The sequence below is a fragment of the Perna viridis genome, chromosome 13 (genome assembly GCF_037379345.1).
Source record: "Perna viridis isolate PV_CMFRI_1.1 ecotype Kerala chromosome 13, ASM3737934v1, whole genome shotgun sequence".
NCBI lineage: Eukaryota > Metazoa > Mollusca > Bivalvia > Mytilida > Mytilidae > Perna > Perna viridis.
Window position 1 is genome coordinate 13,750,519 of NC_142457.1, and position 16,412 is coordinate 13,766,930.

A 16,412-nucleotide genomic window follows, 5' to 3' on the forward strand; every position below is an offset into this window, starting at 1 on the left:
TCAACAGAAAAAAACGAGCGTTTTGAACAGTGCAGTAATTTTGAGCAGGGTATTCAGTAAAATTTCAAAGGATTTATTAAACACATTCTTGATATTATGAATGAAATAGTCACTGCATGTAGGGTCTAACAACACTCCATTCTACTTTCTGTTCAGGTGACCTTTTGAGAATCCTTGGAATATTTCTATCAAAATCATGAAAGATGAATTCTGATGAACTGATTAGAAAGGTCATCAAACCATTAAGTACATTTGCAGAATGAGTGGTGCTGTGACTGAATGGAACAATTGATAGGTATAATTTAATTAGAATGGAAATCCGGTGATTGGTTATTTCCCGTATTTTTTCATCCATTAACTGTTTTGACGTATCACTGGCTAGTACATTGTTTAAACGTCACGATCAGCTGTTAAATGTATGCCATTTCAATGTACACATTCAATCTGAAACCAAACTCAAAGTGAGAAAAAGGAAAAAAACAGCTTAAACACGACCTTTCTCTTAAAAGCAGATGGTTTTGTTATTATAGCACGACGAGTTTATTTTAAAACAAGGACTATCTTTAAAAAGATAGCTGACGCAGTAAAATTTTCTTTTTCTAAGTTTCTACATTTCTTTCAAGAAAATAACAGAAGTCACGCAATGTCAAATTTTCGATTGTTTTTTTCGAACGCCACTAAGTTAGCAGTATTTGAGCAACTGGGAAACATAATTGCGATCAGGTGGTTTGTGTTTCCATAGAAGAGCATCCTTAAGGTCAAAGGGTAAAAAGCCAAACTATACCGAAATTTTTTTCACAAAAAATTGTAACAGGAATAGGATATGTACGTCTCGTCACGTGACTGTGATTTTATGAAAATGGGTCCTCGCCTACCATTCAAATGCATGGAGATTCGTCATTAATTCATCGATAGGTTCAATATTAAAAGCAAATTTTTTTTGTGTAAAAATACTGATAATAACGACAAATATTTAGATCTACATGATAAAAGTGTTAAGAAAAGCATAGAATGGAAGATTTTGCATTGTGATTGCAGCATTTCGATTTCCCGGAAGTCAACAATAAAATGCAGATCGGTCTTCGGATTTCAATACGTTCTGTACGTCGAAATTCTGGAAGGGAAATTGAAACTAGAACGAGAGTTCATCAGTGGTCTCCCCTTTTTTCCAAGTTAAACATCAATAACGTTGATCGTGGTTGGACGACCGCAGTGGTGTAGAACTGAATATCTATGCACAATTAGTCATACAACGTAAGAGGTTGAAATTCCGTTCCTCCATGGATGGCACCAAGTCAGGAAAAAAGGTTTGCCAGACAACCTGAAGCACTGCTGGAGTACATGCACAATGCGGTTAGAAGTTTTTTCGCCTATCTTCCTACATGTACATCTACAAAAATGTATATGATACACAACCTTCATGTAAAGTTTTATAGAATCCATTAAACATTTGGGAGGGGTTGTGCTTGCTAGGTACGTTGATCGAGTGAATGTATATTAGATGTAAAGGGCCTAAGATGCCCATTTACAACCCTGCATGTATGTCCAAAATATATGCGGCTAAATTACCTGCATGTAGCAAATATTTCTGATCTTTTGCAGTCTTCACAGTTAACGTAAGCCCAAATTCTTAAATCGATGACATTTTTCTTCATACATACATTGTGTACTTGGCTTCCAAAACCTGAATTTGGTGAAGCCCGAGATTTGTTATAGTGGCGTGGACCGTTGGGTGTTGGGCTATATTTGAAGATTGTTTTTTTGTTTTTTTGTTTTTTGTTTTTTTTTGTTTCCTTGTACATGTATTCAATACATATATTTTAACTTTAAAGGTAGTTATCTTAAACTTTCAGATCTTACAGTTAAAGGGGCTCACCTGCCTAAGTCCGTATCAGATCAACCGTTCACTTGAAACAGAATGAAATCAATCCAAGGTACTTTGGTGCTAAGTCTTGAGAGTTTACATGAGATTGATATAAAAGGCTGAATAAAAACGTTCCAATGATTTATAAGAGTTCTGTCCCTTACCTTAACTAGGTCTACCTCCTAAAATTCAGTGCCAGTAACAAAGTGTCAACATGGAACTAGTTGTTCTTGTGCATATGATAATGCATGGAAATACAATATCACTAAAATCACAAGATTTTAAGGTCATATTTACTATTCCATATATTTTTCTACACATTAAAGATTAATGTCATAACCACAAAAGTTTTATGGTTGTCATAATAAACTTGCGAATCATCATAGTGTATCCATTTATAAATTTAGGTTACAGACCACCAATTCAACCAATGAGCATTTGGAACGTACGCAAAAATAGTCCTACGCAGAAATTACCCCTGTTCCTCATAGTGCTGTGAAAAAAGTTCTCATCTTATTTAAAAAATTTAAACAATTTCTGAAAGGAAAAACATTTCTGTACATTTTATAGGTGCATTTTGCTTCTTGTGATGTGAAGCCTAATCTCCATAATGATTTTTAAATATACCCCTATCTTGTGAAAACACTGGGATTTCCCATGCTATTTATAGACCCTTCACTTCCGGTGACCAGTACTGCACTGCAAGTCTGCTAACCCCACATGCCATTCTGAGGATGGTGAGCTGACATATGTAGAATCATGCTGATATATAGTCCTCTGCAGGTTAAAGTTAAGGTAAAGTCCAGAGAAGCTATTGAATATTGTGAAATTAGCATAGAAGCCTATGGAAAGTGGAATTAGTGGTTTTTAGCCTTAAGCTGAAGCCATGGCAAAATGAAAAGTTTCTTGAAATAGCTTTAAACTACTTGAAGATCTTGTTAACTTTGCCATGAGAGGAATACACTACAAAAATCCTTCAAAATATGCATTTTTTTAAGTTATAGGTCCAAATTATGGAAAATTGGTCTTTTTGGCTAATTTTTATGTCCTATCTTGTAAAAAGTGTAGAAAATTTAGTAAAAATATCAAATATCAAATATTAAACTTTGAGGGCTATATTTACCTAAATATGGTGGTAATATGCACTTGAAATCAAGATTTGTGTAGATTTGAGCAAAAATTAGGTTAGAAATGAGGAAAAACTCACTTTCATTACTGCGGTTAAGGCCATATCAGCATTCCCCTATGGCAACATGGAAAATCCATTATTGAGTACTTTTTTTGCTTTAAGTGCCCTTTACTGGTCATGTTTTAATGTGAAAACACTGTATTTACGAATTTAAAGCCAAATATATCACCTTTTGTGAAAATTTAAAGATTTAGGATTTTTGACATGTGATCAAGAAAAAAGGGGAGGCATGTCAGAGATAAATTTTTAAAAATAGACCAATTTCTCAGAAAATGATTACTTTTAAATCTATTTCTTCATTAATATTGTTAAAAAACAAGTTGTGATTGATATTTTTTATTTGAAAAGTCAGAAAAAGTTCTTTGCAAATATTTAATGCATTTAAGTATGGTAGAATATTGTCACTTTTTTGCTCGCACAACTTGGTTACCCTATATTTAAAAATCAAATATTTAAAAAAGTGCTTGTCACATTTCACTGAAACTTTGCAAATGCATTCAGTATGTGTGTAGGAAGATACTTGTATAGTTATTTATTTTTCCTAAGACAAAAAGTGACTCTTTAGGTTACAGACCACCAATTCAACCAATGAGCATTTGGAACGTACGCAAAAATAGTCCTACGCAGAAATTACCCCTGTTCCTCATAGTGCTGTGAAAAAAGTTCTCATCTTATTTAAAAAAAATTAAACAGTTTCTGAAAGGAAAAACATTTCTGTACATTTTATAGGTGCATTTTGCTTCTTGTGATGTGAAGCCTAATCTCCATAACGATTTTTAAATATACCCCTATCTTGTGAAAACACTGGGATTTCCCATGCTATTTATAGACCCTTCACTTCCGGTGACCAGTACTGCACTGCAAGTCTGCTAACCCCACATGCCATTCTGAGGATGGTGAGCTGACATATGTAGAATCATGCTGATATATAGTCCTCTGCAGGTTAAAGTTAAGGTAAAGTCCAGAGAAGCCATTGAATATTGTGAAATTAGCATAGAAGCCTATGGAAAGTGGAATTAGTGGTTTTTAGCCTTAAGCTGAAGCCATGGCAAAATGAAAAGTTTCTTGAAATAGCTTTAAACTACTTGAAGATCTTGTTAACTTTGCCATGAGAGGAATACACTACAAAAATCCTTCAAAATATGCATTTTTTTAAGTTATAGGTCCAAATTATGGAAAATTGGTCTTTTTGGCTAATTTTTATGTCCTATCTTGTAAAAAGTGTAGAAAATTTAGTAAAAATATCAAATATTAAACTTTGAGGGCTATATTTACCTAAATATGGTGGTAATATGCACTTGAAATCAAGATTTGTGTAGATTTGAGCAAAAATTAGGTTAGAAATGAGGAAAAACTCACTTTCATTACTGCGGTTAAGGCCATATCAGCATTCCCCTATGGCAACATGGAAAATCCATTATTGAGTACTTTTTTTGCTTTAGGTGCCCTTTACTGGTCATGTTTTAATGTGAAAACACTGTATTTACGAATTTAAAGCCAAATATATCACCTTTTGTGAAAATTTAAAGATTTAGGATTTTTGACATGTGATCAAGAAAAAAGGGGAGGCATGTCAGAGATAAATTTTTAAAAATAGACCAATTTCTCAGAAAATGATTACTTTTAAATCTATTTCTTCATTAATATTGTTAAAAAACAAGTTGTGATTGATATGTTTTATTTGAAAAGTCAGAAAAAGTTCTTTGCAAATATTTAATGCATTTAAGTATGGTAGAATATTGTCACTTTTTTGCTCGCACAACTTGGTTACCCTATATTTAAAAATCAAATATTTAAAAAAGTGCTTGTCACATTTCACTGAAACTTTGCAAATGCATTCAGTATGTGTGTAGGAAGATACTTGTATAGTTATTTATTTTTCCTAAGACAAAAAGTGACTCTTTAGGTTACAGACCACCAATTCAACCAATGAGCATTTGGAACGTACGCAAAAATAGTCCTACGCAGAAATTACCCCTGTTCCTCATAGTGCTGTGAAAAAAGTTCTCATCTTATTTAAAAAAAATTAAACAGTTTCTGAAAGGAAAAACATTTCTGTACATTTTATAGGTGCATTTTGCTTCTTGTGATGTGAAGCCTAATCTCCATAACGATTTTTAAATATACCCCTATCTTGTGAAAACACTGGGATTTCCCATGCTATTTATAGACCCTTCACTTCCGGTGACCAGTACTGCACTGCAAGTCTGCTAACCCCACATGCCATTCTGAGGATGGTGAGCTGACATATGTAGAATCATGCTGATATATAGTCCTCTGCAGGTTAAAGTTAAGGTAAAGTCCAGAGAAGCCATTGAATATTGTGAAATTAGCATAGAAGCCTATGGACAGTGGAATTAGTGGTTTTTAGCCTAAAATGAGAACCGATTTGCACTCCGGGTCATAGTTTTCCTTTCATCTATAGTTTAATTACCGGACGTTACTTTTATGAGCAACTCATTAGGTGTTTCTAGAAAAGCAGAGGACGCTTTCTCTTACCCCACCAGTGCACCAGGTCCATGCTTCCAGTTTCTAGTGGAGTACGGGTTGCTCATTTACGTTTGTTTCTTTGTATGTGTAGCTTTGGTTAAATGATTTTGTGTGTGCACGCACACGTCTATTTTCCCTATGTAGTCGTTGGTGTAGTCAAATTTATTTTAATTACCGTTCGAATCTTGGTTCCCTTGATTTCCCTTTCGGGGGTTCAAACTCAAATACTTCAGTCCATAACATATGAATACATATCAAAATAGATATTTTGCAGTTTATCGTGTGTAGTTGTCCAATAGCAGAGCCACAGATGCTGTAGATTTTTAAATTTTTAAAAGCTAGTTTTGTTGTAAAATAGTAAGTAGTCCTTGAACCCTTGTCGAATTTGGGCTTCCACTTCAAAGAAAGTCTGGCTATGCCTCTAGATACCAATTGTCAAGTAACATTTGGAACTATCCCCGATTCCGGTTTCAAACGTGGCAAACATCGATTTTCATGGAGAAATAAATGCGAAAAATTGAATTAGAGTGACAGCAACGATATAGTCTACTTGATTTCTAAAGGATTATTACAAAAAAATTCTTTAAAAAATCAAATTTTTGTCAAAATTCTGAGAAAATTTGGCTTACACATTTTCAATATCATATGAACTCATGAAGTATTTTACCCAAGACATTCATCTACAAATAAAGAAGTTTCTCATTACCCATAATGCCAAATTTTCAATTAAAAGGTCCATATTAATTGTAAGAGTGCTCAAATGAAAAGAATAGCTCTGGTAAATGTAAACAAAAATAGAAACCATGCGCTTTTGGTAATTTTTAGCTTGACATGTGTTCATTCCATAGAGGGGCTTTTGATATTTAAAATAAGTCAACACATGTCATGCTTTAAACAAAATTTCCTTTGAATTATGCCAAAAATCTTATTTTTAAGCATTTTTTTTAATCCTATAGAAGTCAAATGGAATACAGTAAGCCTGAGAGCATGATTTTTGTGTTTGAATGCATGACTATCATGCTAAAAGTGTGATGCCTGACAGGTTTGAAATGAGAGGGGAATATTGGTACATAGCCAAATGTACATTTGGATAAAAGTGACAGACAACAAATTGTTCAACTTATATTAAATCTCTAACATACAACAAATAATAAATCATGATTATAATCTTAACAATAACCTTGGTACATGTATTCATATTTAACCTTGACCATGACTTACATTCATGTAGCCTTGACCTCATGACCTTATTGTTAACAGTTGCATGATCGATAGTTCATATAGAAAAGAATACCATATAACTGGTCATTTTTGCACAATAAACATTTTGAGAATTGGTGTAAAAAATGTATTATTTTATTTTCACTGAATCAATTTTTTTTAGTCTATAGCTGTATCTTGGAAACTCATAATTAGTCTCAAGCAATGACAAGAATAAATGAATCAAAATTATTTTTCACTTGTTAAATTTTTTCGATCTCTTTGGAACTGCTAAATTTAATTTAAAGTTATATGGTAGTTTAATCTGTAAGTATAAAAAGTACATGTAATGCACAATAATATCATTCATCTTAGGAATTCAATATTAGTTTAACATGTAATTAGTAGAATTGAAAAAAAAACCTTTTTTTTTTCTAAGTGGCATATCCAAGGGTGGGGACTAGGTGTTGGAGCCCACTTTTTGGAAATATTGTTAATTATGTGAACAATTTTTGGCATAATGAGATATTAATAGGCTCACCCCCCCCCCCAGTTCAAAATCTCTAGATCCACCAATTTCTTTTGAATTTCTTATAAATACTTTAAAATGTTCAATAAAGGCAGGGGAGGATTCAGACACTTTGAAGAGGAGGAGTACCAGCCAGGGTTCCTCAGAAAGGGGGTGGTTGTTATGACATTATTTACCATTTTTTGCCAATTTTAACGCATGAAAATGACAATTTTCCAAAAACGAGAGCCTGAATCACTCACCTGGTTGAATTTTGCCTTTCAAAGGCAATAAAATTAAGAAGAAGTTGTCAAACAATTTGGACCAAAAAGACTTTGGTAGGACTTATCATAAGAACCATTTCAGAAACTGAAGTTCCTTTCTATCTATCGTGGTTTTCAAGATAGTGGCTGAAAACTGTAAAAAAGGAGCATTTTCCTCTTTCAAGGGCAATAACTCTTACAAGGAGTCACCTGGCAACTTTCATCCCTGAAGACTTCTGAAGGCCATATAATAAGGGTCATTCAGTTACAGAAATAATTTTGCTAAACCTAACGGTTTAGGAGATATATGCGAAAAACTACTGTCTGACCCCTTTTTTCTATTTTTAGTAACAGCGGCCATGTTTTTCGGTGGATCATAAATCCCCACATCAGTTCTATGCACAATACCCCAAGGAACATTCATACCAAGTTTGATTCCAATTGGTCAAGTAGTATCAGAGGAGAAGGTTTTTGAAAGAAATAACATTAAAAATAGCATAAAATGTCAAAAAAGGGGCAATAACTCCAACATGGCTTCACAGATTAAAATGAAAATTTGACCACAGATAGATCTCATCATGCCGAACACTTTAATCCTGTCAGAATTTGGCTAATCTTAACGATTTTGGAGATATATGGAGAAAACTCCTGTCTGACCCCCTATGCTCTATTTTTAGTAACTGTTTTTTGACGGATCAAAAATCCCCACATCAGTTCTATGCGGGCTACCCCAAGGAACATTGATACCAAGTTCAATTCCAATTGGTGAAGTAGTGTCAGACGAGAAGAGTTTTGAAAAATTGTTCACAACAATGACGGACGACAATGGAAGCTAAGTGATGGCAATAGCTCACCTGGCCTTTGGCAAGGTGAGCTAATAAGGAGTGTAAACCCCCTGGACCCCAAATGGCAGCAGTAGATCCAGTATTAAAAAAGATTGAAAAGCACTATGGAACAAAACATAACATTTTTATCAAGAAAGACAAGTAAAAAAAATATTACATTTAAATGAAATGCTTCACTGGACACATCTTGATGTGACTGCAGAAGTCACATCCTGAACAATATCAAACATTTGTAAGATAGTAAACACAATGTATTAAGTAAAAAATCTTAATCATGTTAATAATATTAGTTTTTATCATTTCCATGTTGTGTCAAAACTGGTGCCCTGTTCAAAACCAGAAAAAAATTAAAAATATGCACATAATGAAAATCTGAAAAGAAAGCCCATTTATGAAGGACATCATTTAAAAAAAAAAAAAAGGGTCTCTTAATTCCTCAAAGCAGATTTGAGTATTCCTTCTCAATGTTGACAGACAGACAGACAGAAAGTAAGAAAAACAGCAGAATCCTCAATTAGAAGGAAAGAATACAAAATTGGTATAGATTTAAAAGGGTTTTGACATGAAAGTTGTACCATGATGTACATGTTTTATCAAACTCAATTATGTACTATGAAAGAACTTAAATTTGTGGGTACCAATATTTGTGGTTAAGGCGAAAAAGATCAGTTTGTAGATTCTTGAATTTGTGAATTTGACACATTTGTCATACAAATGGATGGGAAATTTCTTTGTAAGTTGAGAATCAAATTTCGTGTTTTGCAAAACCCACAAAAACCATGAAATTGGTACCCAACAAACAATGTTACTTTCACAGTAATACATTGGATTTGTAATACCTTAAATGCCAGCATTAAAAGAAAGGATCCATGCACTTATAAACCAGAGGAACAGACACACAGACCAGAAACCTATATGCCCTAAACACTATATGTTAGACAATATCATTACTTCAGCAGTACTAAATCTTGCAAAGACCTGGGTAATGGAAGCTTTGGGACAACGTTAGGCAAGTAACGCTGTCCTAAGTTACATCGTATAGAATATCTACATAGAGTCTGCAATGGTCGAACATTTGTAGACAAAGGTAGTACTGTCTCGCAAAGCTTATTGTCCCTGGCAAGTTCATTAGGGAGTTGTCCATTTTTATTTCTGAAGTCAAACTGCCCTACAGCTTTAAGCAATAGGTCCATACAATCATTATCAGCTGCCGTACTTAATCCACCAGCATGAACATAGGCGATCCTGTGTAATGGCGTCAAACCTCGTAGATTTCTACAATTGACACAAGCATTGTAATCTAAAAGTATATTTATGATAGATACACTGCCTTTCCGTGCTGCCCAGCTTAAGGGTGTGTCATAGTTAAAGTCTGTGGCATCAACTTTGGCCCCTCTTTTTAGCAAGAGACGTACACATGTTTCATTTCCTTTGAATGCTGCCCAGTGAAGTGCAGTGTTTCCATTAGCATCCCCAGCATCTATATTGGCCCCATTTTCTAGAAGTAATTCAGTACAAAGAGTATCTCTCTCAGCTGCATAGTGTAGGGCTGTTCTTCCATACCCATCTGTTTCATTGATCTGCAAGTAAAACAAGATACAGTAAAGCCTATAATAATCTTATGCCCAGCTTTATGGTGTTAACTCAAAACAGGAACTGTTATGGTATAGTCCATTTGATTTCTATAGATTTATTGATTTTGGTTGCTGCTGAAATATAAACAAAAATTCTGTCCTTGTACAAAAAAAAAATTCTTATCCGACAACAAATCCGAGACCCCCATCCCCTTATGGGTGCCTACAGTCCTGTTATGTACATGTATTTCCCCAAGCCGTGTGTTCCTGTGCCCTGCTATCACACATTTAAGAATTGCTTATGTCTTGAAAATAGTGAGATCTACTCTCTGACCAGTATATTCTTAATCTGAGTAACATCACAAGTTTATGAGTCTCTGTACTAACCCTAGCTCCTCTGTCAATAAGTAATCTGACAGTGTCACTATCACTGACCATGCAGGCACAATGGAGAGGTAGTAGAGTTCCGTGAAGTCTATTTACATCAGCACCCTGTTCTATCAAATCTTCAATGTCATCGGCAGAGGGAACACATAGGTGCCAATTACTGATAGCACGTATCAAACGTTCTGATAATGCATACAAATTCTGTTCACTTTCCATGGCATACCACATTAGTGCATCAAGCTAAAATATAACATAAATAAATTTTGCTTGTACATGTACATGTTGTATGTGCATTATTTTACAGTTGGGAAAAAGCAAGCAATCCACTTGGAATCAATTGTCATTGAGGTAAGAGCTGATCCTACATGAGCAGTCACGAAATTTGATTAATAACATAAGAGACAATGCCAGGACGGCTAGAAAACGTTAACATGCAAAAATTATTTGACAGTTCAAACTGATAAGGATTTTTATAGTCGACTATAAACAGATAAAATTCCTTGATTCTATATACACAAATGTAAACAGCGGTGAGTAGACAAGACAATAAAATACTGCAGTCATTGTAAAATCCGACATCTTATCTTTATATAATATGTTATAAAAACAACTTCCCCTAAAACCTGAATAATCAACAATTTTTACAATTAATTTCCAGCTGTCAAAAAAAAGTGTTTGTTGACATTTTTACGAAGGTGAAGTGCTCATTTACCTTTAACAATCAAATTGAAAAAGAATAAACAAGGATGGAATACACGAATGTTGTTTTAAATTGTCTTATTTTAAATATAAAATGGTATATTTGTGACCAACAATACGAATTAGAGACAGCTTGATCATGCTGTAAATGTTTTGTATATAAAATCTACACTTTATCATCTAAACATTGGGTCATGTCGTATCTTTTGGTATGTCGTACCATATCACAAATACAAACCACTCGACAATTGTCCGCCTGGCTACCACCTGATGTATACTAGATATTACATGCCAAAATTTGTATCACATGCTGTAACAATACGAGACTCCTACATATCCGGCCCGCGGGGTGATATAGGTCGAGAGTTGATACAGCATGTGATACAGATTTTAACACGTGATGTTCATTATATCATATATTTTAAACATACAAGAAGTATGGTTTGTGAAGGGGTGTGATATATGGTATGCGATATAGATCTAGGGATGTGATATTGGGTATGCGATATAGGTCTAGAGGTGGGATATAGGGTATGCAATATAGGTTTTAAACAAACACTTATAATACATATACACAAAGTTCTGTTTGAATCTAAATATATGATATATAAAAAATCAATCTAACAGAATGAGCAATTTAACGGAATTCCTGATCTGTGATCTATTAAGACACTCTAGTTTAGTTCATACCCAGTACGATCCATTTGTCATAGCCCTAGCCTCACAAACTTTACAAACTGAATAACCATTTAATGGACTCTCTACAGATGCTTCATTTATTGTAAAATTTGTTAATGATGAACTTTCTTCCCTTCCCAAAGATGCATTTGTAGCTAAACTAATAGAGAAGTGTCACAGCATGAACTGCAATATTGACGATGTTCGATAAGTAACCGACAAGATTTTCCACACTCGAACGCAACCCTAAAAAAACGTTTGACTCCAAGGAAACCAAACGGCGAAACAATCGAGGTCAAACTTGGAAATGATTGCTATGCGCTATATCTTGCGTCAATTGGTGAATATACGGATGATTTAAGATACACTGTGAATGTAAGAACTCTAACAGCGCGTAAAACTTCAACTGTTGACGACTCGCAAGTTAGAAGTTTATCTGATGGGTTGAATATCAAAGAGACGTTAGTCCGAATTGAGACATTAATTCTTTAAAAGGTGACTACATTCAAGAGATTGAACATCTCAATAAATCTGTTCCTGATTTGCGAAACGAAAATAAACAATTACATAGCATAGTAGAAAGGAACAACGAATGGTTCAAAAACTTTCAAAATCAACTCTCTTCTCTAAGAACGAATAACAGTGACTTTGACCAACATAATTGATCAGTTAATCACTGCATCAAAAACAACCGAAACGTCATGCATGTAACTCCTACAAACTTGATTTAGAAAAGTATAAAGTGACAACGAAGCGCTAAAACTCAAGGTGTCTGAATTCGAATTCATTAATTTATTAAGGTTATCAGAAGACTGGAAACAGGCGTTAGATAATAATGAATATGTGGCAGCCATTCTTATGGAGCTGTCAAAGGCATTTGACTGTCTGCCACATGATATTCTAATTTGTAAGTTACCAGCATATGGTCTCAACAAAAAGTCTACTGACATGTTATTATCATATTTGTCAGGGCTTAAGCAACAAATAAAGATTGGCTCTTGTTTCAGTAGCTGGGCAGAAATTCAAAATGGGGTTCCGCAAGGATCAATTTTGGCTCCTTTGCTGTTCAATGTGTTTATAAACGACATTTTCTATTTAACCAAAAAGGAGATTTATCCAACTATGCTGATGACAACACAATATCTTTTCATTCGCCAAATTTTAATGAAGTAATAGATGTACTACAATCAGAAAGTACTATTTCGATAAACTGGTTTCACTTTAGTTAGTAACATAATTAGTGACAAAGTGAACGTAATTGATGAAACAGTCAACAAAATGAACACCGAGTTCCGTTCCTAAACTACCTCAATAAATGAGTTGCGAAAAAGACTATCCAATACTGAAAAAGAGTTAAATACACTTGACAAGTTGATATATATATGTTTAAAAAGAGATATCTGAATACATTTATATAATTTCTATCAATGATATATATATGTTCTGTTCTGTTTTCTGGTATGATCGGCCGTCCTATTTCGGCGCACTACTACTTCTCAAGGTAGGATGTTTGCAATTGCGCGTAAAAACGATACTTTAACACACACCTGAAGTGATCTATTTCCAGTTATCTCGGTGAATATGTATGCACAGTGGTATTGTTTATTTAGCGTTATTTATAATTTTCTTTACACAAATAAATCCCGGAAAATCACATAGCTAGTGGTGTCCAACTTTATATACCGATCTATACCGTCGCAGACAGGGGCAGATCCGCGATTTTATGAAGGGGGCGTTATTACTTGAATCAGTATAAAAGGATACCAGATTATGACATATTTAATGAATGAGTATGATAAATTGCCGCATTCAATACAATATTTAACAAATTACGATATATTTTTTAAAGGGGGTGTACGCCCATTACGCCCTCATCTAGACCCGCCCCTGACAGAATCGAGGGAAGCACGAGGCACAAAAAAATCACAGGACGAAACGGCGCATTACGTTCAATTGTCAACAATCTAACAGAAAGTAATACAAATCTTCATATTCTAAGTTACACATGACTCACTTCGGTGGAAAGCTAGAATCGTGGCAGTACTTGGCTTTGTTTGTTTGTAGCATGTACGTCTGCGAAGCCTGCTTTGCCTTGGTCTTGCCCGCTCAAATATTCATTCATGGATCGTTTCCAACACTCTTCCAAATATTATGTGGTGTAAACATACGGGGTTATTCTGGATTTGTAGATGCTGCACAGATTTCTTTGACGCTTGATCTTTGATACATTGTTGTAATCAGTATATTGTTCTTGCTCAGTGTTTACTTCCTTTTTTCCATTGGGTTTTCGATCTTTAATGCTGTATTAGCTCATTTATAGTTTCCAGTTTATACTTTTTTAACACCTATTGTATTCTGTTGATAAACAAGATTGGCAGTGTTTCCGTGTACACAACTTGTGTACTCGGAGTCTCAGAGCTAGGCTCCACGTACACAATTAGAATACTGCAATTTCATTGGTCAAGAAGACTTTGTTACATAATGTGAAACTAGATAATTAACAAAATTTCTGACCTTGCAATATCTGTCTCTATGATTGAAGTTAATACACAAAATATTTAATGATCCTTCGGTTTTACATCGATATGCACTAAAAATTGGAATTCTTTGAAATAAATATCAAGAGCTCCGGGATATGAGATATAAAAATTTGTTGCAATGCATACTTGAATATTTTGATCACTGAGAATATCAGACCCATCGAAAATCATTCTGGGATAACCAGACCGAATACCTAATTTTGCAATATTGTCCTCTTTTCTCCTATATGGGTAACTAAAGAAAACAAAATTTTCTATTAGACCGAATGAATTGTCACCAGACAGGTCAGGCGGTACGTCCGGCGTATTTCGATGGATCTGAAATGTGAATTGAAAACTGCAATAAGATTCCATCAAGAAATTTTTGTCAGAATATTGTTCAATATCATGTCAGACAGTTAGAATGGGATATGCCTGAATTCCTAGGGAAGTTATCGAACATCCGGGCGCGAAATTAATAATACAATGATGATGATTGGAGGGGTTTTAACAACCTTGAATATCAATACAGGCCTCTCACGGTCGATGTTATTAGGTTAGTAGAACCAACTGGTGTTGGTGGGGGAGCCCAACCTTCGGGATACCTGACCGAAGAACTCGGTCAGAGTATGTCCTACTAGCGGCTGGGCTGTTGTGTTGACGCTCTGACCTACTCCCAGACCCCACGTGGGTCCGAGAGCGTTTCCCCACCCTAACAATACAACGATCTTAAATTCTACTTTTAGGAAATGTTCATGACCAATGAAATTGCGGTATTTTGGTTGTGTACTTTGTTGTGTAAGGGAAACACTGACAACAAGATAACAGTTCAAATGATTATACCGTCATGGGAGGCTTACAATTATTTTGCTTAAGGTATAAAAGTCAGATTGAAAAAATGTCCCAGCGAACATCATGATTTTATGGACTACTGTTACCATGGTTAGTTGTCGTTGGATTATTTGGTATTCACTGGATGATTCATATCTCAAAATGTTCATCAGAAGCGAGCGCAAATTTCGTTCTACTACCATTTGTAGCGTAGCTAATGATAAAAGAGGAACAAAGTAACAAGGTAAACAAATCGGTTCGAGAGATACTCATTATACTGCTTTACTCTCGGAAGAATATCATTTTGACTAACGGATGCGGGGGTCCCAGTATACACGACCATGCTGACGACTAATAAAACAACAGGTATATATTTTAATCCCAGCGACCATACAATTTTTGTAGCGGAAAAAAATGGGCAAAAATAAACAAATTGTAGCCAGATAAATCTATTCCATCCCCCTTTTCAAATTCTCTTTATCCGCCCTAGTACTGACCGTAAATTATACTGTGTAAGTTAACATCTTCAAATTTCATATTTTACCGCTCTAATAAACTTTTGGCCAATCAAAACGCTCGTCTTATCGACCACCTTAGTTTCTATGTACAACAATATGGCTACCTCCAGCAGGTGCCCGTTATGTGCGGATTTAATCATTGAGCCGTGACAAAATACATCATCTTTTTTGGGTGTTAATGGGTGAAAATATTCCGTTGGGTATTCAGGTAATCCTGTTAATCTCATTAATGTTTGTCTCGCCTCTGTTGATCATTAAATGACTGTTTATTTAAGCTGTATTGCCAAATTATTATTAGGCAAATATAGTTTATTTAATTCGTTTCCGAAAATTGATCTAATATTTAAAATTGTAAATGATATAAATGTATTTTTGTCCACTCTATTTGTAAAATTGAAATTTTAAATATTCATTGTATTTAGTAAAAGTCACTGAAGACTCTTATCAAGTTTACTTCAGTTTAAATAGTGATCTGAACTTAATTTTCCTTTTTTTCTCATTTGATGAAATTGAAAAGAGAAAGTCCACAATAAAAAGTTAGTCGAAAGGGATAAAGGTTCAGGCTCTAGATAAATGACATTTCTACGGTCCTCCATTAGAAATTTTGGGTTTAAGTCCTATGATCAACAACCAAGTTTTTTTTTTTTATTTTTCTTTCTAATTTTATGAACATTTCTCATATACATGTACATGTTATACATGTACTTTGTTTGTATTCTTACTTTTATATATGTACATTGTACTACTACTGATTAAAATGAGTTTACTTGGAAGTCCTTGCTTACATCTTCATGTTTGATAGGCCTGTTTGATTATTCTGTTTTCTGTAACATGGCCATCAGTTAAC

At 34.5% G+C, this 16,412-nt stretch overlaps 2 protein-coding genes across 5 annotated transcripts in view; one reads left to right on the forward strand and one right to left on the reverse strand.

Moving 5' to 3' along the window:
- Window positions 1–6,652: 6,652 nt before the first annotated feature.
- LOC148599666 (ankyrin repeat and SOCS box protein 8-like) lies at window positions 6,653–11,352 on the reverse strand. 3 transcript variants are annotated; one of them, XM_088558494.1, is made up of 3 exons: window positions 11,258–11,352; window positions 10,321–10,560; window positions 6,653–9,939 (listed from the first exon to the last, which is right to left on the reverse strand). In XM_088558494.1, the coding sequence occupies exons 2-3, from the start codon at window positions 10,546–10,548 to the stop codon at window positions 9,307–9,309; spliced, it is 861 nt and encodes a 286-aa protein (XP_088414620.1). In that variant the 5' UTR covers window positions 10,549–10,560; window positions 11,258–11,352; the 3' UTR covers window positions 6,653–9,306. The 3 variants fall into 3 exon arrangements, with proteins under 3 accessions (XP_088414620.1, XP_088414623.1, XP_088414621.1); XM_088558497.1 differs by lacking the exon at window positions 11,258–11,352 and adding an exon at window positions 10,966–11,022; XM_088558495.1 differs by lacking the exon at window positions 11,258–11,352 and having other exon boundaries at window positions 10,321–11,022.
- Window positions 11,353–15,649: 4,297 nt separating this feature from the next.
- Window positions 15,650–16,412, forward strand: part of LOC148599667 (uncharacterized) — a 77,170-nt gene continuing 76,407 nt past the window's right edge. Inside the window, exon 1 of one of the 2 annotated variants that reach the window (XM_088557123.1) lies at window positions 15,650–15,773. In XM_088557123.1, coding sequence (XP_088413249.1) covers window positions 15,744–15,773 — 30 coding nt within the window. In that variant the 5' untranslated portion in view covers window positions 15,650–15,743. The remainder of the gene's footprint in view (window positions 15,774–16,412) is intronic. The other variant, XM_088557124.1, reaches the window with a different exon arrangement.

Bases quoted from the DNA above. Each gene is read 5' to 3' on its own strand.
- LOC148599666 (XM_088558494.1), bottom strand. From the start codon at position 10,548: ATGTGGTATGCCATGGAAAGTGAACAGAATTTGTATGCATTATCAGAA. The intron at 9,940-10,320 runs GTTAGTACAGAG...TTTTACTTGCAG, and splicing joins TTATTGACAGAGGAGCTAGG to ATCAATGAAACAGATGGGTA.